Genomic DNA, 22,815 nt, shown 5'->3' with positions numbered 1-22,815 from the left:
GACTGATTTTGATCCTAACATAGTCCCAGACTATACCTATTTGTACTGGTATGTATGTATGTATTTCAGTGTGTGGAAGAGGAGGAAGAAGAAGGGTGCTTTTAAAATTTTATATTTTACTACAAATAGATTTTCTCTCTTTAGGAATATGTATCAGACCTCATTTTTAATCATATTAAATATAGCTTTCTCTGCTTAAGATTTTAAGTATTCCTAATATAAAATACCTGATTCTAAAAGCTCTTTTACTGGGAACTTTAATTTTTACAATTTCTTGTCATTTATTGGAAGGAAATTTGATTTAGATGGTGCTGTATTTTAAAAATTTACTTAACACCTTGTAAGATATGTATCTACTACTGGTTTGAAGATCAGGGAAGTAGGAATCACATTTATAGTCTCAATAACATAAATAAAAGATTAAAAACTCATTTTAAATACCTTTAAAATAAATATTATGATGTAGTAGACTGGGATATAGCATTTAGATTTTGTTAGTATTACCTTTAGTAAATATGCATGTTGTGCTCTAATATTCTTCCCATTTTTGAAAATTTGTCTTTGGCAGTTACACTTATTTGAAATTAACTGCTCTTTTTTGCATTTCTTAGCAAGTATAGAGATTTTTCTTTTTTTTTTAAGTTTTTTTTTATTTTGAGAAAGGGGGGCCATGCGTGGGTGAGGGGCAGAGATAGAGGGGGAGGATCCCAAGCAGGCTCCACATTGATAGCTCAGAGCCTGATGAGGGGCTTAAACCCAAAAATGCAAGATCATGACCTGAGCCAAAATCAAGAGTCGAACGCTTAATGGAATGAGCCACCCAGGTACCCCAGTCTAGAGATTTTTCATTGAGGATTTAGCTAAAATAGTTTAAGTATAGTAGAACTCAAAGTTCATTCCAGAACATCTTCTTCTTTTTTTTTCTTAGGAAGACGTCTTTATTGCTAAATTTAATGGACACATTTTATTAGTTATTTAATATTTCAGAATTTCTTGTTGCTGGTCCCTTCTTTAAAACAATTCCTCCCCCTTCAAGATGTCGTAACTGTAGGATTTTCTTTCTGTTTTCTTTTTTAAAAAAATTATTTCCTTATGTTTTAAATTTTATTTATTTATTTATTTATTTATTTATTTATTTATTTTTATATATGAAATTTATTGTCAAATTGGTTTCCATACAACACCCAGTGCTCATCCCAACAGGTGCCCTCCTCAATGCCCATCACCCACTTTCCCCTCCTTCCTACCCCCCCCATCAACCCTCAGTTTTTAAGAGTCTCTTATGGTTTGGCTCCCTCCCTTCTAACTTTTTTTTTTTCCTTCCCCTTCCCCCATGGTCTTCTGTTAAGTTTCTCAGGATCCACATATGAGTGAAAACATATGGTATCTGTCTTTCTCTGTATGACTTATTTCACTTAGCATAACACTCTCTAGTTCCATCCATGTTGCTACAAGAGGCCATATTTCATTCTTTCTCATTGCCCAGTATTATTCCATTGCTTCTTTTAAAGGTGAATTTTGTTTGCCAGTCTTTTTTTTTTTTAGAGAGAGAGAGAGGGAGAGAGAGCAAGCACGAGCTGAGGAGAGGGGCAGAGGGAGAGAGAGAATCTCAAGTGGGCTCCATGTTCAGCTCAGAGCCCCAGTCAGGGCTATATCCCATGACCCTGGGATCACAACCTCAGCCGAAATCAAGAGTTGGATGCTCAACTGACTGAGCCACTCAGGCACCCCTCCCTTGTTTGCCAGTCTTAAAGTTGTTCAGTATTATATTTTGGCAGCCCCCTTTTCCTTCTCTGTTTTGTTCAATTTAAATAATGTTACGTCAGATGTACAGGTTTCCCTTTGGCTCCCTATAAACCATATTATCATAGACAAATGAAGGTGTGTGATTACAGTTTTACCTAGAGAAGTCTTGAGTCCTGGAACAGTGCCAGGTGTCTTAGTACATGATCCCTTTAGACCTTGGTTTGAAGAAACATGGTTACCATATTCTCTCAGTAACCATGAATTGATTACATTGGGAATTCTAGAATTTTCAGTTTCTTTCAGTCTGTTTTTTCAGACACTAGATCATTTTAAGTTACAGAGTAAATAAATTGTTGGGGCAAATTTTAAAAAGTGAACTGGGTATTGAGGCTAGAAAGGAAGGTAAAGGCAAACAGCATGTGAAAGATTTTTGAAATGTATCCTAAGGGAGATACAAGCTGAGGAGAAGGACCCTAGGCTTTAGAATTTCACTTCTACGTCTTTCTCTTATAGGGGAAGATGCTTGAAAACTGAAGTGACAGGAAGTGGTAGTTTCTGTGATAGGAACATGGGAGAGCTAAGGCTGTAGAACCTCTATTAGGGGAGAGGGATAAAGATATACCCTCTCAGCCAAGTTCCATTTAATGCTGTCCCAGGTCTTTTTCCATTTAAGGAATCCTACATAATCTGATACTAAACCTGAGACAACTGACAGATGTAAAAAAGTAAATATATGGCAGTATTTTAGAGATTGCATAGTCATCATTTAGTTAACAAAAGATAGGTCCCAGAAATGCTTATGACCAGACGTAGAAATTAGATAGGAGACACAGGATTATTTGCTGGAATATCAGACTTGAGTAATGTATTAAATTGAAAAATAAACTAAAATAATGCCATATGTTGAACAAAGTAATATATACATAGGAAGAAGAAGGGGCTACCATTGGGAAAGAAAAGTTAATTGTGTTTGAGATTTGGATGTGGGGTAAGACCAGGAGGATGATCTGGCCCTGCAGGTCCTTGCCAGGCATAATGGGTGCTCTAGCCCCTTCAAACTAGTTTCAGACAGCCTATTGTCATATGACCCAGGGATTTACCAAAGAGAAGATGGGAGAACCATGAGACATCTTCTCTGATCTCCTTTTACCTCTCCTCTTAAGAACTAGGTCAAGTTTATCCTACCTTCTGTGTGAGCTATGCTTATAGAGACAGCAAAGAGTCCTGTTATTCTGTTTATTATGATATGTGTAGAAAGGTATTTTGTGAGTCATCTGTATGCTGTTTTTTTCATAGATGAATATAAAATGTGCACAGCAATATTTTCCTTAGTTGAATGTATACCTTTTAGCTGGAATGTTACTTTGCACTGCGGATTAAGCCAGAGATGATTGAATCAGTTTTGAAAATAAAAAGATATCTTTGTTGTTTTTTTTTAAATGTTTATTTATTTATTTTGAGAGAGAGTGAGAGCGAGTGGGGGGAGGGGCAGAGAGAGAGGGAGGAAGAATCCCAAGCAGGCTCTGCACTGACAGTGTGGAGCCCGAGGGAGGGCTCACGAACTGTGAGATCATGACCTGAGCCAAAATCAAGACTTGGATGCTTAACCAACTAAGCCACCCAGATGCCTGAACATGAGATGCCTTTTAATTGTATTTACCAATCAAGAGAAAATTCACTTAAAATTTTTTAAGGTTTTTTTTTTTTTAAAAACTAAAGTGAACTTTACCCATTATTTTCAATTTCTTTGTACATACTTTTACTTTTTTTAGTGGTCTAGTAATCTTTAAAGATCTTTGCAAAAGTTAAAGTATTCAAGATACATTTTTATATGGTTTTCTCCTTTGCTGCTTTGAGTAAATCCACTGGGGTAATTGGATAATACCAAATGCTAAAGTGCATTCACTGTGACAAGTACTTTAGTTGTAATATCACATTTATCTTCCCAACCCTAGGAGCTCAGAACTGTTATTTTCATTTTGGAGGGATGAGGCTTAACTTTCTCAAATTTTGCTGAGAAGTCTTGTTTTGTTTATGTTGTTGTTGTACCTCCTTGTCCCAGGCCCTCCTACATGGCTTTGGCAGTTATTTAGTGCTCCAACAGTTTGCGTCTGTTGCCACCATAAGCAATTAATTCTAACAGCCTTCTTAAGCCATACATTTATACTGATGTCATGTCAATTCTTCTCTACTGTGACATGGGCCATTGAGATCATTTCTAGGGGATCTCTGTTTTGGGAGAAGACAGGCTGCTTGTCATATGGTAACAGAGATTCTGTTGTATAGAAAAGAAATCTAATTTGCAGTTTCCACCTAACTCTGAGAGCCAAAAGAACTTCATACTGAATTGTAATTTGAGCAATTGGAGAAAATATTTTAATCTCCTTTTGCATTTGCTTATTTTGGTGTATATTTACTTTTTTATTGCTGCTTACAAATTATCATTTGTTGTCTCAATGACCTAGTTTATCCTCACATATTCTAAGTTTTTGTTAGCTTCTGCTTTCTCGTGAATTGATTACTTATGTTTAGTTAGAAAATTTTGTTATATCTTCATAAATTAAGCTTTTTTATTGAGGTATAATTTATGTGTAGTGAAATTTACCCTTTTTTATTATAAAGTCTTAGGAGTTTTGATGAACACATATAGTTGTGTGTAACTACAACTATAATCAAAGATATAGAACATTTCTATCACCATTTCCATCCCCTGTTACTCCTTTGTGCTTCTTTGTAGTCCTCCTCCATCTCTGACAATCACTGATCAGTTTTCTGCTCCTGTTGTTTTGCCTTTACCAAAGTGTCCTACATATGGAATTATTGTAGCCTTGAGCTGGCTTCTTTCACTGAAAGCAATACTTTTGAGATTTGTCCATGTTGTTGCATGTTCCTTTTTATTGCTGAGTAGTACTCCATTGTATGGATGTATCACAGTTGAGTTTGTTCATTCTTTATTTGAGGAATACTTGGGCTGTTTCCAGTTTTTAACAGTTTTGAATAAAATCACTGTGTACATTCACATACAGGCTTTTATGTGAATATAAGTTTTTTACTTCATCTGGGTTGATATCTAGGAGTAAGATTGCTGAGTAGAATGGTAGGTATGTATTTAAGAAGCTGTCAAACTGTTTTCCGAAATGTTTGTACCAATTTGCCTTCCTAACATTAATGACTGAGAACCCTTGTTGCTCTGCATCTTTGCCAGTATTGTTAGTTTTTTAAAAAGTCATTTTTATAGGTATATAGTCATATCTTGTAATTTATTTGGCTTTATCTAATGAGTGATGATGTTGAGCTACTGTCATTTGCTTATTTGCCATCTCTGTATTCCTGGTGAAGTATCTGTTCAAATATTTTCCCATTTTTAAAATTAAGTTATTGTATAATTATTGAGTTGTACAAGTTTTAAAAAGATACGTTTTTCATATTCCTTTATGATATAAATAATTTACAAATGTTTTATCAATCAAAGTATGTGTCTTGAGTTTTCATTCTCTTAACAGTGTCTTGAAGAGCAGAAGCTTTTTTGGTTTATTAGGTTCAATTTATCATTTTTTTCTTTTATGGATCATGCTTTTGGTGTGGTAGCTAAGAAGTTTTTGTCTAACCTAAGGCCACAAGGTTTTATGTATACAATCTGTTTTGAGTTAATTTTTGTATATGTTACCAGGTTCCTTTTTTGTTTTTGTTTTTGTTTTTTGGGGGGAGATATTGGAATCTTAATTATTCTGGCACCATTTAAAAATTTTTTTTTTAATGTTTATTTTTTTTTGAGAGACAGAGACAGAGTGCAAGTGAGCGAGGGGCAGAGAGAGAGAGAGAGAGAGAGAGAGAGAGAGAGAATCCAAAGCAGACTCCAGACTCTGAGCTGTCAGTGCAGAGCCTGATGTGGGGCTTGAATTCATGGACTTCGATATCATGACCTGAACTCAAATCTGATGCTTAACTAACTGAGCCACCCAGGCGTCCCTCTGGTACCATTTTTAAAAAACACTATCCTTTCCACATTGAATTGCATTTGCACCTTGTTGGAAATCTACCTCCCCCTCTCCTTTGACTGCTCTGGCTCACATCACTCTCTTTCCTTCATGATATTGACCACACTTTGCTTTCTTGTTTAACTGCCTCCTCTTCATTAAGCTCCTTGAGAGGAGGAGGTTTTGTATGGGACCAAGGATAGAAAGGGTATCCAAGCAGAGGTAATGATAATTGCTGGGGTAGAAATTTGGCATGTCTGAAAACATGCCAAAAGGGGTCATCAAAAACAACATGAAGCTGCAGAAATAGATGGTGGTCAAATCCTGTAGGGCCTTAGTGAGGCCATAGTACCAAAGGAGACTATGGTCTAGGACAAAAGGATTGGCATAGAGAGGGAACAGGGCATCATCACACTGCGATACTCCTTTTTGCCAAAGTGTATAAAAGAGCGGCAATAAAAAATTTCATTTATTTATTACCTGTGTCATGTTTCACAGCTCCCTAAAGAGTTCTGCCCACTGCTTTTCTTGGGTTAAAATGGATTAAGCCTTCCTTACGTATTGGTTATTTTAGTCAGAATATAGTAATGTTTTACTAAATTTACATGTGACTAAACTTTTCCCAGAGGAGATTTGCGAGAGCTACGTTTCAAGGATTCCTGTCACTAATGGATACCTCTTGTAGCACAAAACCTGGAGATGGCCTGGTTGACCCTTTACTCCTCATTGCCACTTCCAGATCATTCTCCTCTCCTCCCTAAACATTCTCTCGTGACTTTCAATCAGCTATCCCACTGTATACTCACTATCTCTCTGTTACATTCATCTCTGAAACTTATCTGCCTCCATGCTTGATGGTGTAGGTACTGGCTCCCTGTGATTCTCCAACATTAGATCTGTGGTAATTCTATGGGATTTCAGTATCCACATGGATTATCCTTTCAGTACCCTGCCTTTCAGTTTTTGGCCTCTTCTCCTTCAATGTCTTGTATTCTGTTCCCTGCTTTCACCTGTCCTTCTTGTGGTTAATATCTTGACCTTGTTATTCCCTGTAAATGCGGCCCCTCCAGGCAGTCCACTCAGCCACACCTCCTACCTTTTCTGTTTACTCCCTGTGGTACCAAGTCCCACAATTCTTTGACCTGACCTGTTGTTCCTACTACCTTTTCCCTTCCTTCATGTCTTCCATGCTCTTTCCCCTTTTTGCCCAGTTGTAAGTCCTTCCTCATAACATTTATAGTCATTTCCTTGCGTGTCTCAGTTCCCTTCCTTGCTTCATCATTCTCCACTGGCAAAAGCCACACACAGTGAAATTATACTATCTCCAGACTCTGCTCATGCAGCCTCACAGCTGAATAAGATTGAGGGTAATCATGCTGAATGGTCTCACTCTTAAGTCATGACCACTGGACTCCGGAGGCCTTGGTGCTGCCTGAAAATTGTACCACATTTTCTTCATTTATTTGCCCTCTAATTCTTCTAGATTAAGGATCTTCTAGATTAAGGGTTTTCTTTATAGGGTCAAATAGTATTTTCAGCGTTGTAAGCCAGATGGTCTCTCACAACTATGCAACTCTGTTGTGGCCTGAAAACAACCACACACAATATGTAAAGGAATGATAGTGGCATACTCTCTCCTCCCCCAAAGGCTTTCTTTACCTGTCTTCCAGGATTCCACATATATCTGGATTTCTTTCACCCTCTTTGGCTGATCTTTCTCAGTCACTCAGACTGGTTGCTCCTCAGTTCCCCAGCCTTTAAATGTTGGAGTTCCCCCAGCGTTCACTTCTGTGATCCCTTTTCTTTTCTAAATACCTTTTACTCCGTGGGTGATTTCATCTCTTCCTGTAGCATTGACTACTTGCCATGTACTGATGACTTCAGAATTTTCACCTGTGATCTAGAGATCCTTCACTCTCAACTTGTCTATCCAGCTACCTACCTAGTACCTCCACTTCAGCATCTAATAGGCATTTCCAATTTAATATGTTTCAGAGAGAACTCCTGACCTTCCACAGTCCTCATTCTATTGTCTTCCCAGTTCCAGTAAGTGGAAGCTCCCTCCTCCATGTTGCTCAAATAAAAAACTTGGAAACCATTCTCTATATCTCTTTACATCCCACATTGAACATTCAACAAGTTCTAATTTTTTTTTAATGTTTGTTTATTTTTGAGAGAGACTGAGACAGAGCTCACGTTGGGGAGGAGCAGAGAGAGACACACACACAGAATCCAAACCAGGCTCCAGGCTCTGAGCTGTCAGCACAGATCCCAATGTGGGGCTCGAATTCACAAATGGTGAGATCATAACCTGAGCCAAAGTCGAAGTCTTAACCTACTGACCAGCCAGGTGCCTCTCAACAAGTTCTACTTTTGAGGTAGATCCAGAATTTAACCATGTCTTACCTCTTACATCATTCACATTCTGCCATGATCTCTTTTCTTGAATTAACATAGTAGCTTCTTAACCAGTCTACCTGTTTCTGTGTTGCCATTATTTTTTTGAATTTTTAAATTTTATTTAAATCCAAGTTAGTTAACATATAGTATATTAATTTCAGGAGTAGGATTTAGTGATTTATCACTTGCATATAACACCCAGTCCTCATCCCAACAAGTACTCTCCTTAGTGCCCATCACCCATTTAGCTCATTCCCCCTACCCAACACCCCTCCAGCCAGCCTCAATTTGTTCTCTGAATTTAAGAGTCTCTACAGTTTGCCTCCCTCTTTTTATCTTATTTTTCCTTCCCTTCCCCTATGTTCATCTGTTTTGTTTCTTAAATTCCACATATGAGTGAAATCATATATTTATCTTTCTCTGACTGACTTACTTCACTTAGCATAATACACTCTAGTTCCATTTGCCTTGCCATTCTTTAGTCTACTCTCAACATAGTAGCTGTAGCGAACTATTTAATACAAAGAGAAATCATGTCTTTCTTATGCTAAAAACTCTTCAAAGCCAGTCCTTACATAATTTGGCTCTCATTTCTCTCTGACCCCTCTGCATCTCCCTTCCTCCCCTGCAGCCACCAGCCACATTGGCCTCCTTGATGTTCCTCATACCAACAGCAACATCTGCCTCAGGATCCTTGCAATGGTTTAATTCCTTCTGCCTGGAATGCTCTTCCTCCAGATAGCCCCTTCATCTGCTCTCCTCCCTTAACTCCTTCAGGTCCCCTAACTCCTACGTCTTCAGGACATACTTACCACCTTTCCAGTTAGGCCTTCTCTAACCTCAGGGCACCTGGCTGGCTCAGTCAGTAGAGCATGCAACTCTTGATCTCAGGGTTTCGAGTTTGAGCCAACGTTGGATATAGAGATTACTTAAAAAAAGTAAAATCTTTAAAAACAAAACCAAAATGATCTCTCCTCACTCATGCCACCTCCACATTTCCTGTCCCCCTTTCTTGTCTTATTTTTCTTTATTGTGTTTATTATTCTCTTTTATTAGCAGTGTCTGCTTTATGCCTGTCTTTCCCTAACTGGAATGGAAGCTCCCTGATGGCCAGGACTTTTTTCTGTTTTGCTCAGTTATACTTCCCCCATACCTAGGATTGTTCCTGGAACATAGTAGTCATTCAATACATACCTTTTGAATAAATGCATTTTTATAGATATTTGAAAAATACTTATATTCTATTAGTCTCTGTTAAATTCACATAAATGATAATATTAATGGTTATCAAGAAGAAAAGGTAGTATTCTCTTCCCTCTAAGAATCAGACTCCAGGTGTTTGTCCATATGCATAAATAATCTGTAACCATGGTGTCAATACAGTTTTATATTCTTATTTTGCTACTTAATATCACATCATGTCATTAACCTTAATTTTCATAACTATCATTTCCAATTTTTTGTAAAAAAAAGTATTTCAACATAGACTTATATGGAACTTCTTCCTTTTTTTAAAAAAGATTTATCTTTTTCTGACTTGTAAAAATAGGATAATACTTTCTAAACTGCAGCCTGTTACTAGTAATATATAGCATTAACTATGTTCAGTCTAAAAATCAAGACTGACTGGCTTAGTGAGTTAGGTTAAATTTTTAGTGCTCTAAAATGTGGAAGAATTACCAATATGGATGAATTCCAGTCTTAGGGAATCAGTGGCAACTTCAAGAGAAATGGGAATTATCACTGTATTTATTTATTTATTTATTTATTTATTTATTTATTGTTAATGTTTATTTTTGAGAGAGAGACAGAGAGAGAACATGAGTGGGGGAGGAGCAGAGAGAGAGGGAGTCACAGAATCCGAAGCAGGCTCCAGGCTCTGAGCTGTCAGCATAGAGCCCAACGTGGGGCTTGAACTCAACGAACTGCAAGATCATGACTTGAGCCAAAGTTGGATGCTTAACTGACTGAGCTACCCAGGTGTCCCACCACTGTATTTATTTTTAATAATCATGTAAAAGTTACCCTAGATTAATTATACACTTGACTGAAGACTTCAGTGGTTATGTAGAATCTCCTTGAGGGATCCAGAGCGCTCATGAAAACCTTAAACTCAGTATTTCCAAAATTGCATCAAACCAGTGCTGATTTATCTCATTTTCTTTCCTGCCTCACAGTAACATCTACCAAATTACCACCTTTGAAGGTGGGCATGGCTTCACTCTAAGGCAGAGTGGATGTCCAGCCCCCTGTTTCCTTGTCCAGGCTTACCTCTTCTGTCCACCTTGCACTTAACCTTAAGCCTCCTTAGGCTTGAATGATAATGAGCTTACTGCAGTTTTCCTAGCTTTCCTAGTATACTTGCATGCTTTTGCACACATTGATTCCTCTACTTTCTTTTCCCATTTGCTAGGAATATTCCTATTTCTCCTTCAAGTCTTTGCTCAAGGCTTTTCTTGGCAGTACCTTCTCTGACCATGCAGGGTTCAGTATACCCCGAGCTACTGTGGTGTTTATAAGTTGAATGCATGTCTCCCCACAGTACTAAAATTTAAATTGCAAGGATATTGGCTTATTCACCTTTGTTATTCTGTCCTGAAGATGGAAAACCTTTTAGTAAGTATTGTGTACATTTGTGGAATAAATAAAAAGCAGTATATTGATAGTCTTCATACTGACTCCTCAGTATTCTTTTTTCCCAGATATTCCATGTCAATTTTAAGTCTTTTAATTTAATTTAATTTAATTTAATTTATTTTTTTATGTCTATTTATTTTAGAGAGAGAGACAGAATGCAAGTGGAGGAGGGGCAGAGAGAGAGGGAGACACAGAATCCAAAACAGGCTGTAGGCTTGGGTGGCTGGGCTCAAACCCACGAATCTTGAGATCATGACCTTAGCTGAAGTCAGACACTTAACTGACTGAACCCCTATTTTTTTACTTTTTAGAGAGAGTGCACACAAGCCCAGGAGAGGGACAAAAAGAGAAAGAAAGAGAATCTTAAGCAGGCTCCCCATTCAGCTCAGAGCCCGACGTGGGGCTCAGTCTCATGTCCCTGGAATCATGATCTGAACTGAAATCAAGAGTCATACTGTCAACCAACTGAGCCACCCAGGTGCCCCTAAGTCCTTCTAATGAATTTCTTCTGCCTTCCCCCCTTCTTCAGCTCCTTTTCCCATTTGCTTGCTTTTCCCATTTACTTTTCAAATTTGACTGGCTTTTTTTCATGAGTCTACATGGAACATGCTCCCTCTCCCAGGAATTCAAGCTGTCTACATTTCATTTTAATAGCCTTTGAGATTTAGTTCCAAAAAGCCTTTTCACATCAACTAGATGCAATTATGTCATGCCTGTCCTTACTTCCCCTTGTCTGAGCATGCAGTTTCCATGGCTCATTCTTCATTCTCCATATCACATACTTTTTCCTCACTGCTTGCTTATAGTTATACAGTCATAAAATCTGAGTTGAAAGAGACCTTAGAAGTTCATTATTTTTGCTTCTCACTCAGTGAAGGAATTGGCTCTGTGTGTCCAGTTGATGACTGTGTCACTGTTTAAACTCCCCCCCCCCCCCCCCCCCCGGGCCACTAACTGAATCCTTATGGGGACAGCCCATTCCACTCTTGCTAGGCAGCTCTAGTCATTCAGTAATTTCTCTTCACTGTGTCAGATTGACCTCTCTAGTCCATTCATGCATCCTAAGTTTTCCCTTGGGAACTCATTTCCCTAAAACAGACTATAGAGATGTTTGAATATACTTTGCTATCCCTTGATAGAGCAATAGGCTAAGAATGTTGGGAAAAATTCGGATTGCCTTGACTCACGCAGTGCTAGAAAATAATTTTTAGAAGGCTTAAAAACTTATGTGTAAGACATGAAACCCTTAAAGAACTTGGAAAAAATTCAGATGGATTTTTTTGAACCTCAGGGTATGAAAAGATTTTTTAAGCTTCACATTTAAGGAAGAAACCAGAAAGGAAAACATGGATTGGACTCTATGAAAATTGAAAGAGTCAGTGACAAATCAGGAAAAGATATTTGTAATACACATGAGAAGCACAGTTATATCTAACAGCTTTTGTTAATAAGAGGAACAAAAAAGGGGATACCCCGATGGGCAAATGGGGGAAAACATGAATTTAAGATTTATGAAAATATTCTGAAAAAAATACTCAAAATAGTGGACGTCAAATTAAGATGTCAGTGTTTGCCTGTGAACTTGACAAACACTTAAAAAGTGTTAATATACTGTATTGATGACTTCATAGTGAAATGAACATACAAATTTTATTTTTTGGTTTTTTTTTTGAACATACTAATTTTGGAAATGTGAGCAGGTATATAGCCTTTTTGAGGAGGAGTTTGACAATATGTTCATACCTTTGATCAGGACAATATGTTCATACCTTTGATACTAGGAATTTATCATGAGGAAATTATCAGATGTACAAAATGATTGATGTTTATACAGGTGTGTCCCCTTGGGTCCTCTGGGAAGCAGATGCTGAAGTTAAGAGTGTTAGAAATAGATTGGGAGTGAGAAGCAGGGAGGGGAGGTAATGCCTGTAGGAGACAGGGAGGAAGCAGTACTGGAAAGGAAAAGGCTTCAGGCTCTGATGCAGATTTTGACAGCTGTGAAAGGAAAGAAGCTGAAGCAGAACTTGGCAGAGAGAGCCTCAGAGGATATTCAGGTCTGGCAGTCTGGGCCAACCCAGTGGAGACCACTCTGACTGCCTGTTAGGGGGGGCTCACCTAGTGCAGAAGGGGCCAGGCCCTGACACGCTCTTTGTGCTCAGTCCTGGGCTAGGGGCTGCCAGGAAGGAGTGGTCTTGGGTGGAATACTGTGCATCCTGAAGGCTCTAAAGCTGGAAGCTATCAGCCAACTGCATTCTTTGTAGCCAAAGGGCTAGTTCTTGCTGGAAGGGAGATGTAAGTACTATACCACAAAATGGATGTTCATTGCAGTGTTATTAAAATGACATGATTAGAAATGCTATTTTTTCCTATAATAAACATAAAGTACTCCCATTTCTAATTAAGAGTAGGAAGGTAACTTCAAGATAAGATTACATTTATTATTTTAAGCAGCCATGTATTACTGTAAACTTTTGTTAACCTTGATACCCCTAATTTTTTATCACATGAACTACTATCAAGAATTTACATGTCTTGATCTTTTGAGGCTGAATATTAGACTTTGTATTTACCCTCTAACTTTTATATTTACTGGAGATGATGATAAAATTGAGGTGATATTTTGATGGGATTTAGACCACCCCAAACTGCCTTAAACTGAGACTGCCCTGGAGGAGATCCAGGTGTGCACATAGGAGGCCAATGTGTTGCTTTGCCTTACACTGCCCAGTCTCACTGGTTTCAGTTGAATTCTTTCTTTTTCCCCTGGGGTGTAATTAGCATCCACTTCTAGAATCAGGTAATGTTAGCACTTGTTTTTAGGAAAATTTTAGATCAACACTCTTAAGTTTATTTTAAAGTTTCCTTAACCTGAAGATTTAATAAAATGATTTTAATCAATGAGTCTGTGGAATCTTTCAAAGAACTCTAAGCCATACAATAGGCCTAGGTAATTATTTTGACCACTCTCTGCTTTTCGTTGTCTCTTACTTTTTTTTTTTTTTTTTTTGGTCCTAAAGGACTCCAAGAAACACACCAGGGGACAGTTTGAAAACTTTGGTTCTTTGATTAATTTCTTTTTAATATGAAATTTATTGTCAAATTGGATTCTATACAACACCCAGTGCTCATCCGAAAAGATGCCCTCCTCAATGCCCATCACCCACCCTCCCCTCCCTCCTACCCCCCATCAACCCTCAGATTGTTCTCAGTTTTTAAGAGTCTCTTATGGTTTGGCTCTCCCTCTCTAACCTTTTTTTTTTTTCCTTCCACTCCCCCATGGGTTTCTGGTAAGTTTCTCAGGATCCACATAAGAGTGAAAACATATGGTATCGTCTTTCCGTGTATGGCTTATTTCACTTAGCATAACACTCTCCAGTTCCATCCATGTTGCTACAAAAGGCCATATTTCATTCTTTCTCATTGCCACGTAGTATTCCATTGTATATATAAAGCACAATTCCTTTATCCATTCATCAGTTGATGGACATTTAGGCTCTTTCCATAATTTGGCTATTGTTGAAAGTGCTGCTGTAAACATTGGGGTACAAGTGCCCCTATGCATCAGCACTCCTGTATCCCTTGGGTAAATTCCTAGCAGTGCTATTGCTGGGTCATAGGGTAGATCTATTTTTAATTTTTTGAGGAACCTCCACAGTGTTTTCTAGAGCAGCTGCACCAGTTTTCATTTCCACCAACAGTGCAAGAGGGTTCCCGTTTCTCCACATCCTCTCCAGCATCTATAGTCTCCTGATTTGTTCATTTTAGCCACTCTGACCAGCACGAGGTGGTAATCTCAGTGTGGTTTTGATTTGTATTTCCCTGATGAGGCGTGATGTTGAGCATCTTTTCATGTGCCTGTTGGCCATCTGGATGTTTTCTTTAGAGAAGTGTCTATTCATGTCTTCTGCCCATTTCTTCACTGGATAATTTTTTTTTTCGGGTGCGGAGTTTGGTGAGTTCTTTATAAATTTTGGATACTAGTCCTTTGTCAGATAATGTTATTTGCAAATATCTTTTCCCATTCCTGCGGTTGCCTTTTAGTTTTGTTGATTGTTTCCTTTGCAGTGCAGAAGCTTTTTATCTTCATGAGGTCCTAATAGTTCATTTTTGCTTTTAATTCCCTTGCCTTTGGGGATGTGTCAAGTAAGAAATTGCTGCAGCTGAGGTCAGAGATGTTTTTTCCTGCTTCTTCTCTAGGGTTTTGATGGTTTCCTGTCTCACATTCAGGTCCTTCATCCATTTTGAGTTTATTTTTGTGAATGGTGTAAGAAAATGGTCTAGTTTCATTCTTCTGCGTGTTGCTGTCCAGTTCTCCCAGCACTATTTGTTAAAGAGACTGTCTTTTTTCCATTGGATTTTCTTTCCTGCTTTGTCAAAGATTAGCTGGCCATACTTTTGTGGGTCCAATTCTGGAGTCTCTATTCTATTCCTTGGTCTATGTGCCTGTTTTTGTGCCAATACCATGCTATCTTGATGATTACAGCTTTGTAGTAGAGGCTAAAGGCTGGGATTGTGATGCCCCCTGCTTTGGTCTTCTTCAAAATTACTTTAGCTATTCGGGGCCTTTTGTGGTTCCATGCAAGTTTTAAGATTGCTTGTTCTAGCTTCGAGAAGAATGCTGGTACAATTTTGATTGGGATTGCATTAAATGTGTAGATTGCTTTGGGTAGTATTGACATTTTAACAATATTTGTTCTTCCAATCCATGAGCACAGAATGTTTTTCCATTTCTTTATAGCTTCTTCAATTTCCTTCATAAGCTTTCTATAGTTTTCAGCATACAGATCTTTTACATCTTTGGTTAGGTTAATTCCTAGGTATTTTATGGTTCTTGGTGCAATTGTGGATGGGATCAGTTTCTTTATTTGTCTTTCTGTTGCTTCATTATTAGTGTATAAGAATGCAACTAATTTCTGTACATTGATTTTGTATCCTGAGACTTTGATTAATTTTATAAAGATAAAAATTGTGGGAAAATAAAATTAAAATGAAGCTATTAAAACCAAGTCACATTTCTTTTCCTCTAAGGCTCATTGTTATACCTAGAGAAAGGGGCAGTTTCAAGAATGTTTACAAGTAAGGAAACTTGTTATCTAATGTATTTTGTGAAAGAATCAGCAAATGTTTCCCCATAATTGGCTGATAGGAAAAAGGTCATCTACTATATGTCTCCCTAGGGACCCAGAACAATTGTGTGCCACCTCTGTTGTATTGCCGATACTCCCCAAAGTGAAATTTTGAAGAAATTTCCTTCAGCTATCTCAATGTTTTGGTACTTTTTTTCCCATGATTCATTATATATTATAACTTAAAAAAAAGTGTGTTAGACTTTGCCAGGAATTAAAGGTACTATATGTTTTTTACTTCTAGGTAGTGTATGTATAGATTTAAATATATATGTGTTTGTGAATGTATGATGTATATATGTATTTAAAACAAAGTGTAAAAGCAAACTGCATAATCAAGTGTAGGTAGTGGTTTCATTAGTCTAACTTAGGATGAGACTGTGATTGCCTGTCATGAGTTTGTGTTTCTCAGAGGTAAGTTCTTAAGGTCAGGGCTGTGTCTTACTCCTCTTGAGACCCTGGTACCCAGCACAGTGATTTACACATAGTAAGTGATCATTGATATTGCAGACTGGAATTTCACTTCCAGTTTGTTGTTTTGTTTTGTTTTGTTTTAATTTAGGTTTTGCCACTAGAAGGACTTGGTCAGCTCTTGTCCCCTTCTTATTTTACCTTCAATAATGTCCTGTTAATTTATTAAAACCTTTTTATTCTAAAACTTGTTTTGGAAATTTGACTAGTCAGGTAGCAGCAGTGGAAAATATTAAAAACAACTATTTATAATATTTTTATGTGACTCATTCATACTTCCTGATCAAAACTTTTATCCACAGAGATATTAAGTAGACTTTTTGGCAGGTATTCAGAAACACAGGAAGTGAATAATCAAAAGCAGATCTTTGAAATGAGCTTACATAAATGACAGAAAAATAACCTAGGTTTTATTAGTCAGAATTTAATGATGAACTAGTACAAAACTTATCCTGTTTTTTTAAGCAAATTTTACTTATCAACCGAATTGCTTACTAAGCAAGCATTTAACAAAAATATGCTATTCATTACATTAAAACCCTAAAGCTACTTTCTTACCATATTTTTTTTTACATCAGGAAGTAGCATTCAGCATGGGATGTTCTACACTTTTACTCGATTTATCTAAGGCAAGGCTCTCAACAGGGTCCCCAAACAGTTGTGTTCTGTGGTACTTCTTTGCCTTTACCAACAAGTGAGACTCTTGAGATAGACTCTTCAAAATTCCTCAGTCAGCTACTCATCTCTTGTCTCTAATCTGTTTCTCATCCTCCTTCATAACCTCATTCATAATTGCAAAAGGAGACAATGAACTTTTTTTTTCCCTGTACCAAACTACTGTACTCATGATTTACTTTCCCCAAATACAAAATTTTACCTCGCTCCAGTGCTTAGGGATTTTTTTCTACCCTAAATGCCACCTTCTCTCTTGGTATATATACCACTTTCCTGACTCATTTCAATATTATTGTCTTCTCTGAAAACTGCTTTGGCCTTTAATGATCTCTTTCTCCACATGTCTGTAACTACCATTGCTCTTTCCCTTAGTTCTTTCTTACTTTTCTGTTCTGGCATAGGAGAGGGACATGAGCTACTGCCTACATGCCACACAATGACCAGAGGTGAGACAGCTGGATGGAGGGAGTAAGGTGAAGTATATATATAATTAAAAAACAAAACCTTAGGCCAATTTGATGTGCTTTGTATCATTATGTAATTTTCACTTTTTAAATTGTGAAAATATGGCTATTATCTGTAAGTGTTCATCACAGAGCTTTTGTTGTGTGCTTTTATATAAGGACATCTTCCAACTTACAGGAGTCATTTCATGTTGGAACAATGTGTTCAGTTGTATGTGTAGTGGTTAAGTCACAAGGCCAGCCTTCAAAAGCTTCTGTTACCCAGAATGTACAGAGGTAGATTGTTGTTAGCTTTCTGTAAAATCCAGTTATGATATATACCTGTCTATCTGTGAGATTGCATTCACAATCCCAGTGTGTGTGTGTATGGGGGCGGGTGTGTGTATGGGTGTGCATGGTGCCAGAAACACTATTTTCTTGCTACAGTGGTAAGGTTCTTCTCCCTTTCATCATATATTGTCATATACAAAACAGAATACTATACCACAGAATGAATGTAGTAGATCTACATACTAGAAGCAGTTTTCAGGAGAGATTAAGGGAAAAAAAATCACAATGCAGAGCAATAGACCACTACCATTTATATAAACAAAGACACCTGCATATTCACTTATGTTCATACATGTATGGTCTGTCTCTGGAAGTATACACAGGTTTGCTGAAGTACTAGCAAGTCAAGGGTAGGAAGGGAACTTATTTTGCAGTTTTCTTATTGGCACTGTTTGCATTTTTCTTACTATAATCCATTTTACTGCTTTTTTAAAAATGCCACATTTCCTTAGTATCTTGTGTAGTCAAAAGTAGGATAGCAGTTTTTGAGGTAGTATGGATTTGAAATTCCCACAACTTCTCTTGTACCTTTTTCCCCCCATTCCTCACTGTTGCAAACAGTGAATATGTGTTTGGTTTACAACTTGGGACAGTAGTAGAAGGAATATCTGCTTTGCAGGCAGATCAGACCTATGTCTACAGCATACTGGCTTTTATGATTTGGAGTAATTTATTTAATTTTATAGAAGCCTTGAATATGTATAGCTCAGAAAATAATAAACATAGTTAAATAAGAAAATATACTTAATGAGCTGCATAGTGATAGACATATAATAGGAATTCTATAAATGATAATTATTTCTATTTTAGTTGGATAACTAAAGGACTTGTTTAAGTTTTTTTTAATTCATTTATGTTTATTTATTTTTGAGAGAGAGAGTGACATAGTGCGAGCAGAGGACGGGCAGAGACACACACACACACACACACACACACACACACACACACACACAGAATCCAAAGCAGGCTCCAGGCTTTGAGCCATCAGCACAGAGCCCAATGTGGGGCTTGAGCCCATGAACAGTGAGATCATGACCTGCGCCGAAGTTGGATGATTGACTGAGCCACCCAGATGCCCCAGGACTTGTTCAGATTTTTAAATCACTGCTTTCTTAAATGTACTAAAATTGGATCGTTAACAATTGTATTTACTCTGGCATGCTTCTGTGGCAAGTACCTAATTTTGAATATCTCCTTGGCTCTTAGAGTATTTTTTTAGTGAAATAGCTTATTTTCCCTTTTTAATCCTGTAAAGTCTTTTAAGTAAAAGTAATGTTCTTTGTTTTCCTGGATGTAAATGGGAGTTTACTCTTTTATAATATTTTTGCATATGTGGGTAAATGTTTTAATATATATTATATATTGCATATATTTATCCAGCAAGGAAACCATGGTTTTAAACATGAGTCAAGTGTGTAGATTACAAGTGACAACTTGATGATAATGAAAATTTTTAAATTCCTTTTTAACATGGATATATTATTTAGATATAGGGTTTTTTAGAGTAATATTTTTTTTAATATATTTTTTTCTTTTTTTAGCTCTTTCAGTCTCACATGCCAACAAAAACAACTTGTCCATCCTCACAAGTATCTGATGATGAACAGAAAGTGAGTATATCTTTCAAATAGAGCCATATTGTACTCCACATACCTATAGGATTTCAAAATAACTGCTCAGAGACCTGACATTTTGTTTGTACCTTGAATGTAAATTAACTTTTATGTTGATTGAAATTGAAAATCAGTAATAGATTGAATAATTGTTGAATGTTTTCAGTGTCTCTTACTGATGTATGGGACTTGAAACAAATTAAAACTCTTGACTGCTTCCAGAGCATTCAGTAGGAGGACTAGCACTGCTTTTGCTGGGCATGCTTACAGAACTTGGTGGGTATAGAGAACTCCTTTAATGACAGGGTGTAGGAAGTCTCCAGGTGGACCTGCAGATGCCTTCCTGAGTGTGAGATCAAGCTCTTAATGCTTCCAACATTCTTCTAAGTGTGCCTGCATAAGAGGGATGTGCTTTAGTAATTCATATTAAAATATATATTAAAAAAGAGGGAGTATGTTTAACTTGGTGAAAGAGGTGAGTTGATGAGTTTTTAAATAGAAAATGGCAAAAACAAGCACAGGTAATTCAGTAAGATTAAATTATTTCCTTTAGTTCTGTGCCCATTAAGCCTCTTCTTGCTTTTCTCTCTTCCTTCACAAATGCTAAGTTCCCCATGGTTTTGATAAATTATAGTTTGACCACCAAACTACCATCCTTTTTATCTTTTTTCTCTCATTGGTAATAATGGTCTGCTCCATCTTTATTTTATCAACTTGCAAACTTTTAGAATTACTCTTTATCTGCCTTCTAACACATTGCTTTGCTGAAACTGCTGTCAATAGTCACTAGTAATCCTTTAGTGATGAATGCACTGAGTGGATTGCTTAGTCCTCATTTTCTCTGGTCCCTGTTCTTCGTTAAATTATGGTGACCACTGGCACATTTTTGAGAAGCTTCTGTTATTTTCATGACCTAACAGTCTTACAGCTGTAGAACGAGAAGGGATTCTACAGGCCATTTACTTCAAGTTTTATCTGATAAGCATGTGCTAATCAAGTAAAAACTCTAACAAGTATCTAATCTTGAATACTTTCATTACTGGGAAGCACAGTGTTTCTTCACTTTCTCTTTTTTTTTTAAATTTTTTAATGTTTATTTATTTATTTTAAATATTTTTTAAGGAAGTATGATTGACATATCAAAATTATATATATTTTTTAAAGTTTAAAGCTTTTTGTTTTTATTTTTTTATTTTATTATTTCTTTTAATGTGAAATTTATTTTTGAGGAAGAGAGAGAGAGAGACAGAGTGTGAGCAGGGGAGAGGCACAGAGAGAGGGAGACACAGAATCCGAAGCAGGCTCCCAGCTCTGAGCTGTTAGCACAGAGCCCAATGCAGGGCTGGAACTCAAGAATGGCAAGATCATGACCTAAGCCGAAGTCGGACGCTTAACCTGACTGAGGCACCCAGGTGCCACTTTACTTTCTTTTTCTTAATGATAAAGATAACATACTTATGTGACTAAAAGGGATCTAAAGGGCAGAAATGAGAATATAGTATACTAGTTTTCTATTGCCCCATAACAAATTGCCGTGAATTCAGCTTCTTAAAACGACACCTATTTATTAGCTCATAGTTCTGTAGGTTATAAGACTAGGTTGGCATAGCTTGCTTCTCTGCTCAGGGTCTCACTTAAGATGTTGGCTGGCTGGGTTCTTATTTGAAGCTCCCCTTCAGACTCTTTCAGGTTGTTGGCAGAATTTAGTTTCTTGCTGGCTGGTTGCTGTCAGCTCCTAGAGAACATTCTTATGTCCTTGCCATATGCTTCTCTGTCATTCATACAACAGGGGAGAACTAATGTCAAATCAGGTTTCAAATCCCTTTCACCTGAAAGATCCCAGTGCATTTTAAGGGCTCACCTGATTAGTTCAGACCCACCAAGGATAATCTCCCTTTCTTAGATTAACTGATTTGGGACCTTAATTACATCTGCAAAATCCCTTCATAGCAGCAGATAGTTTGCTGTTGGGTTGAAAAAATAGAAGGTTGTGAGTACACCAGAGGCCATGAATCCTGGGGTCCATCTTGGAATTCTACCTACCATATACAGTAACAAGTGAATCTTTCTCACCTCCACCTCCAAGACCACTCCCTCAACCTGCAAATCCATTCTCCATTAATAACCACTCTCATGGACATTTTCATCCATATTCATATATATGAGAAAATATGAAAAAAATAATACTTTTTTTTCTTAGTCAAATCACAGTAAAAAAAAAGTCACTTAGTTTTTGAGACTTAACCATGTTGTGGCATGTATCAGTAGTTTAGTATTCCGTTGTATGGATATACTACATTTTATTTACCCATTCAACAATTGTTGGATATTTGGGTTGTTTCTAGTTTTTGACTATTTGGACCAAAGCTTCCATGAACATTCATGTGTGTGGATGCATGTTTTTATTTATCTTGGATACCTTCAGTTAGGGATTTTTGGTTATGTATAGTAATGTGTATTTAACTTTATAAGAAAGTACTCAACTGTTATCCAAAGTGGCTGTACTGTTTTGCTTTTGTACCAGAAAATTTATCAGAGTTCCATTTGTTCTTCAGAATCTCTAATGCATGACATTATATGCCTGCTAAATTTTAGACATTTTAGTGGTTATTCAGTGGTATCTTACTGTAGTTTTAATTCACATTTGCCTGATAATGTTGCGCACTCTTTCATTCACTGATTGGCTATTTTGTTATCTCTGTTCATGTCTTTTACCCATTAAAAAAATAGATTGTTATTATTGAATCATATGTATTCTGAGTGTATGTGCTTTGTCATATATATATGTCATATATATAATATTTTCTTCCAGTCTGTGACTTACATATTCCTTGATGATCACAAGTTTTTAATATTGATAAGGTAGAAAAATATAAATAATAAGATTATCCCAATACCACACTTCCTGGTGATTGTAACTTTATGATTAGATAGTATAAATCCTTTAGCTTTGTTCTTTTCCATAATTGTTTTAGCTATTCTAAATCATCTGCATTTCCATATAAATTTTAGAATGATCTTGTCAGTTACTATATTGACAGCATGGAGTTGAGTCATTCTTTTATCCAATCTGACAATTTCCTTCTTTTAACTGAAATGTTTATATATTCACTGTCCATTATGGTAGCCACTAGCCACATGTGGCTATTTAAATTTAAATTAGTTAAATAAAATGTAAAAACCAGTTCCTCAGTTGCACTAGTCCCATTTGAAGTGTTCAATATCTGCATGTGGCTGGTGGCTACCTGTTGCATAGATCAGATACAGAACACTTCCACCATTACAGGAAGTTCATTCTATCAGATACCGTTGGTTTAGATCATTTACATTTAATTTAACTGTAGGTATAGCTAGGTTTAAGTCTGCCAATTTGCTG

The 22,815-nt window shown here is 37.0% G+C and overlaps 1 protein-coding gene across 4 annotated transcripts in view; it reads left to right on the top strand.

The window, feature by feature from the left end:
- Positions 1 to 22,815, top strand: part of SEPTIN10 (septin 10) — a 72,229-nt gene that overhangs the window by 6,977 nt on the left and 42,437 nt on the right. For all 4 annotated transcript variants that reach the window (XM_078444326.1, XM_078444323.1, XM_078444324.1 and 1 more), the window contains exon 2: positions 19,368 to 19,436. In XM_078444326.1, the coding sequence (XP_078300452.1) occupies positions 19,368 to 19,436 (69 nt within the window). The remainder of the gene's footprint in view (positions 1 to 19,367; positions 19,437 to 22,815) is intronic.

The sequence above is a fragment of the Panthera onca genome, chromosome A3 (assembly GCF_046562875.1).
Source record: "Panthera onca isolate mPanOnc1 chromosome A3, mPanOnc1 haplotype 2, whole genome shotgun sequence".
Classification (NCBI taxonomy): Eukaryota; Metazoa; Chordata; class Mammalia; order Carnivora; family Felidae; genus Panthera; species Panthera onca.
Note: the sequence above shows the minus strand (reverse complement) of the source record. Positions and strands in the feature narration are given on the sequence as shown.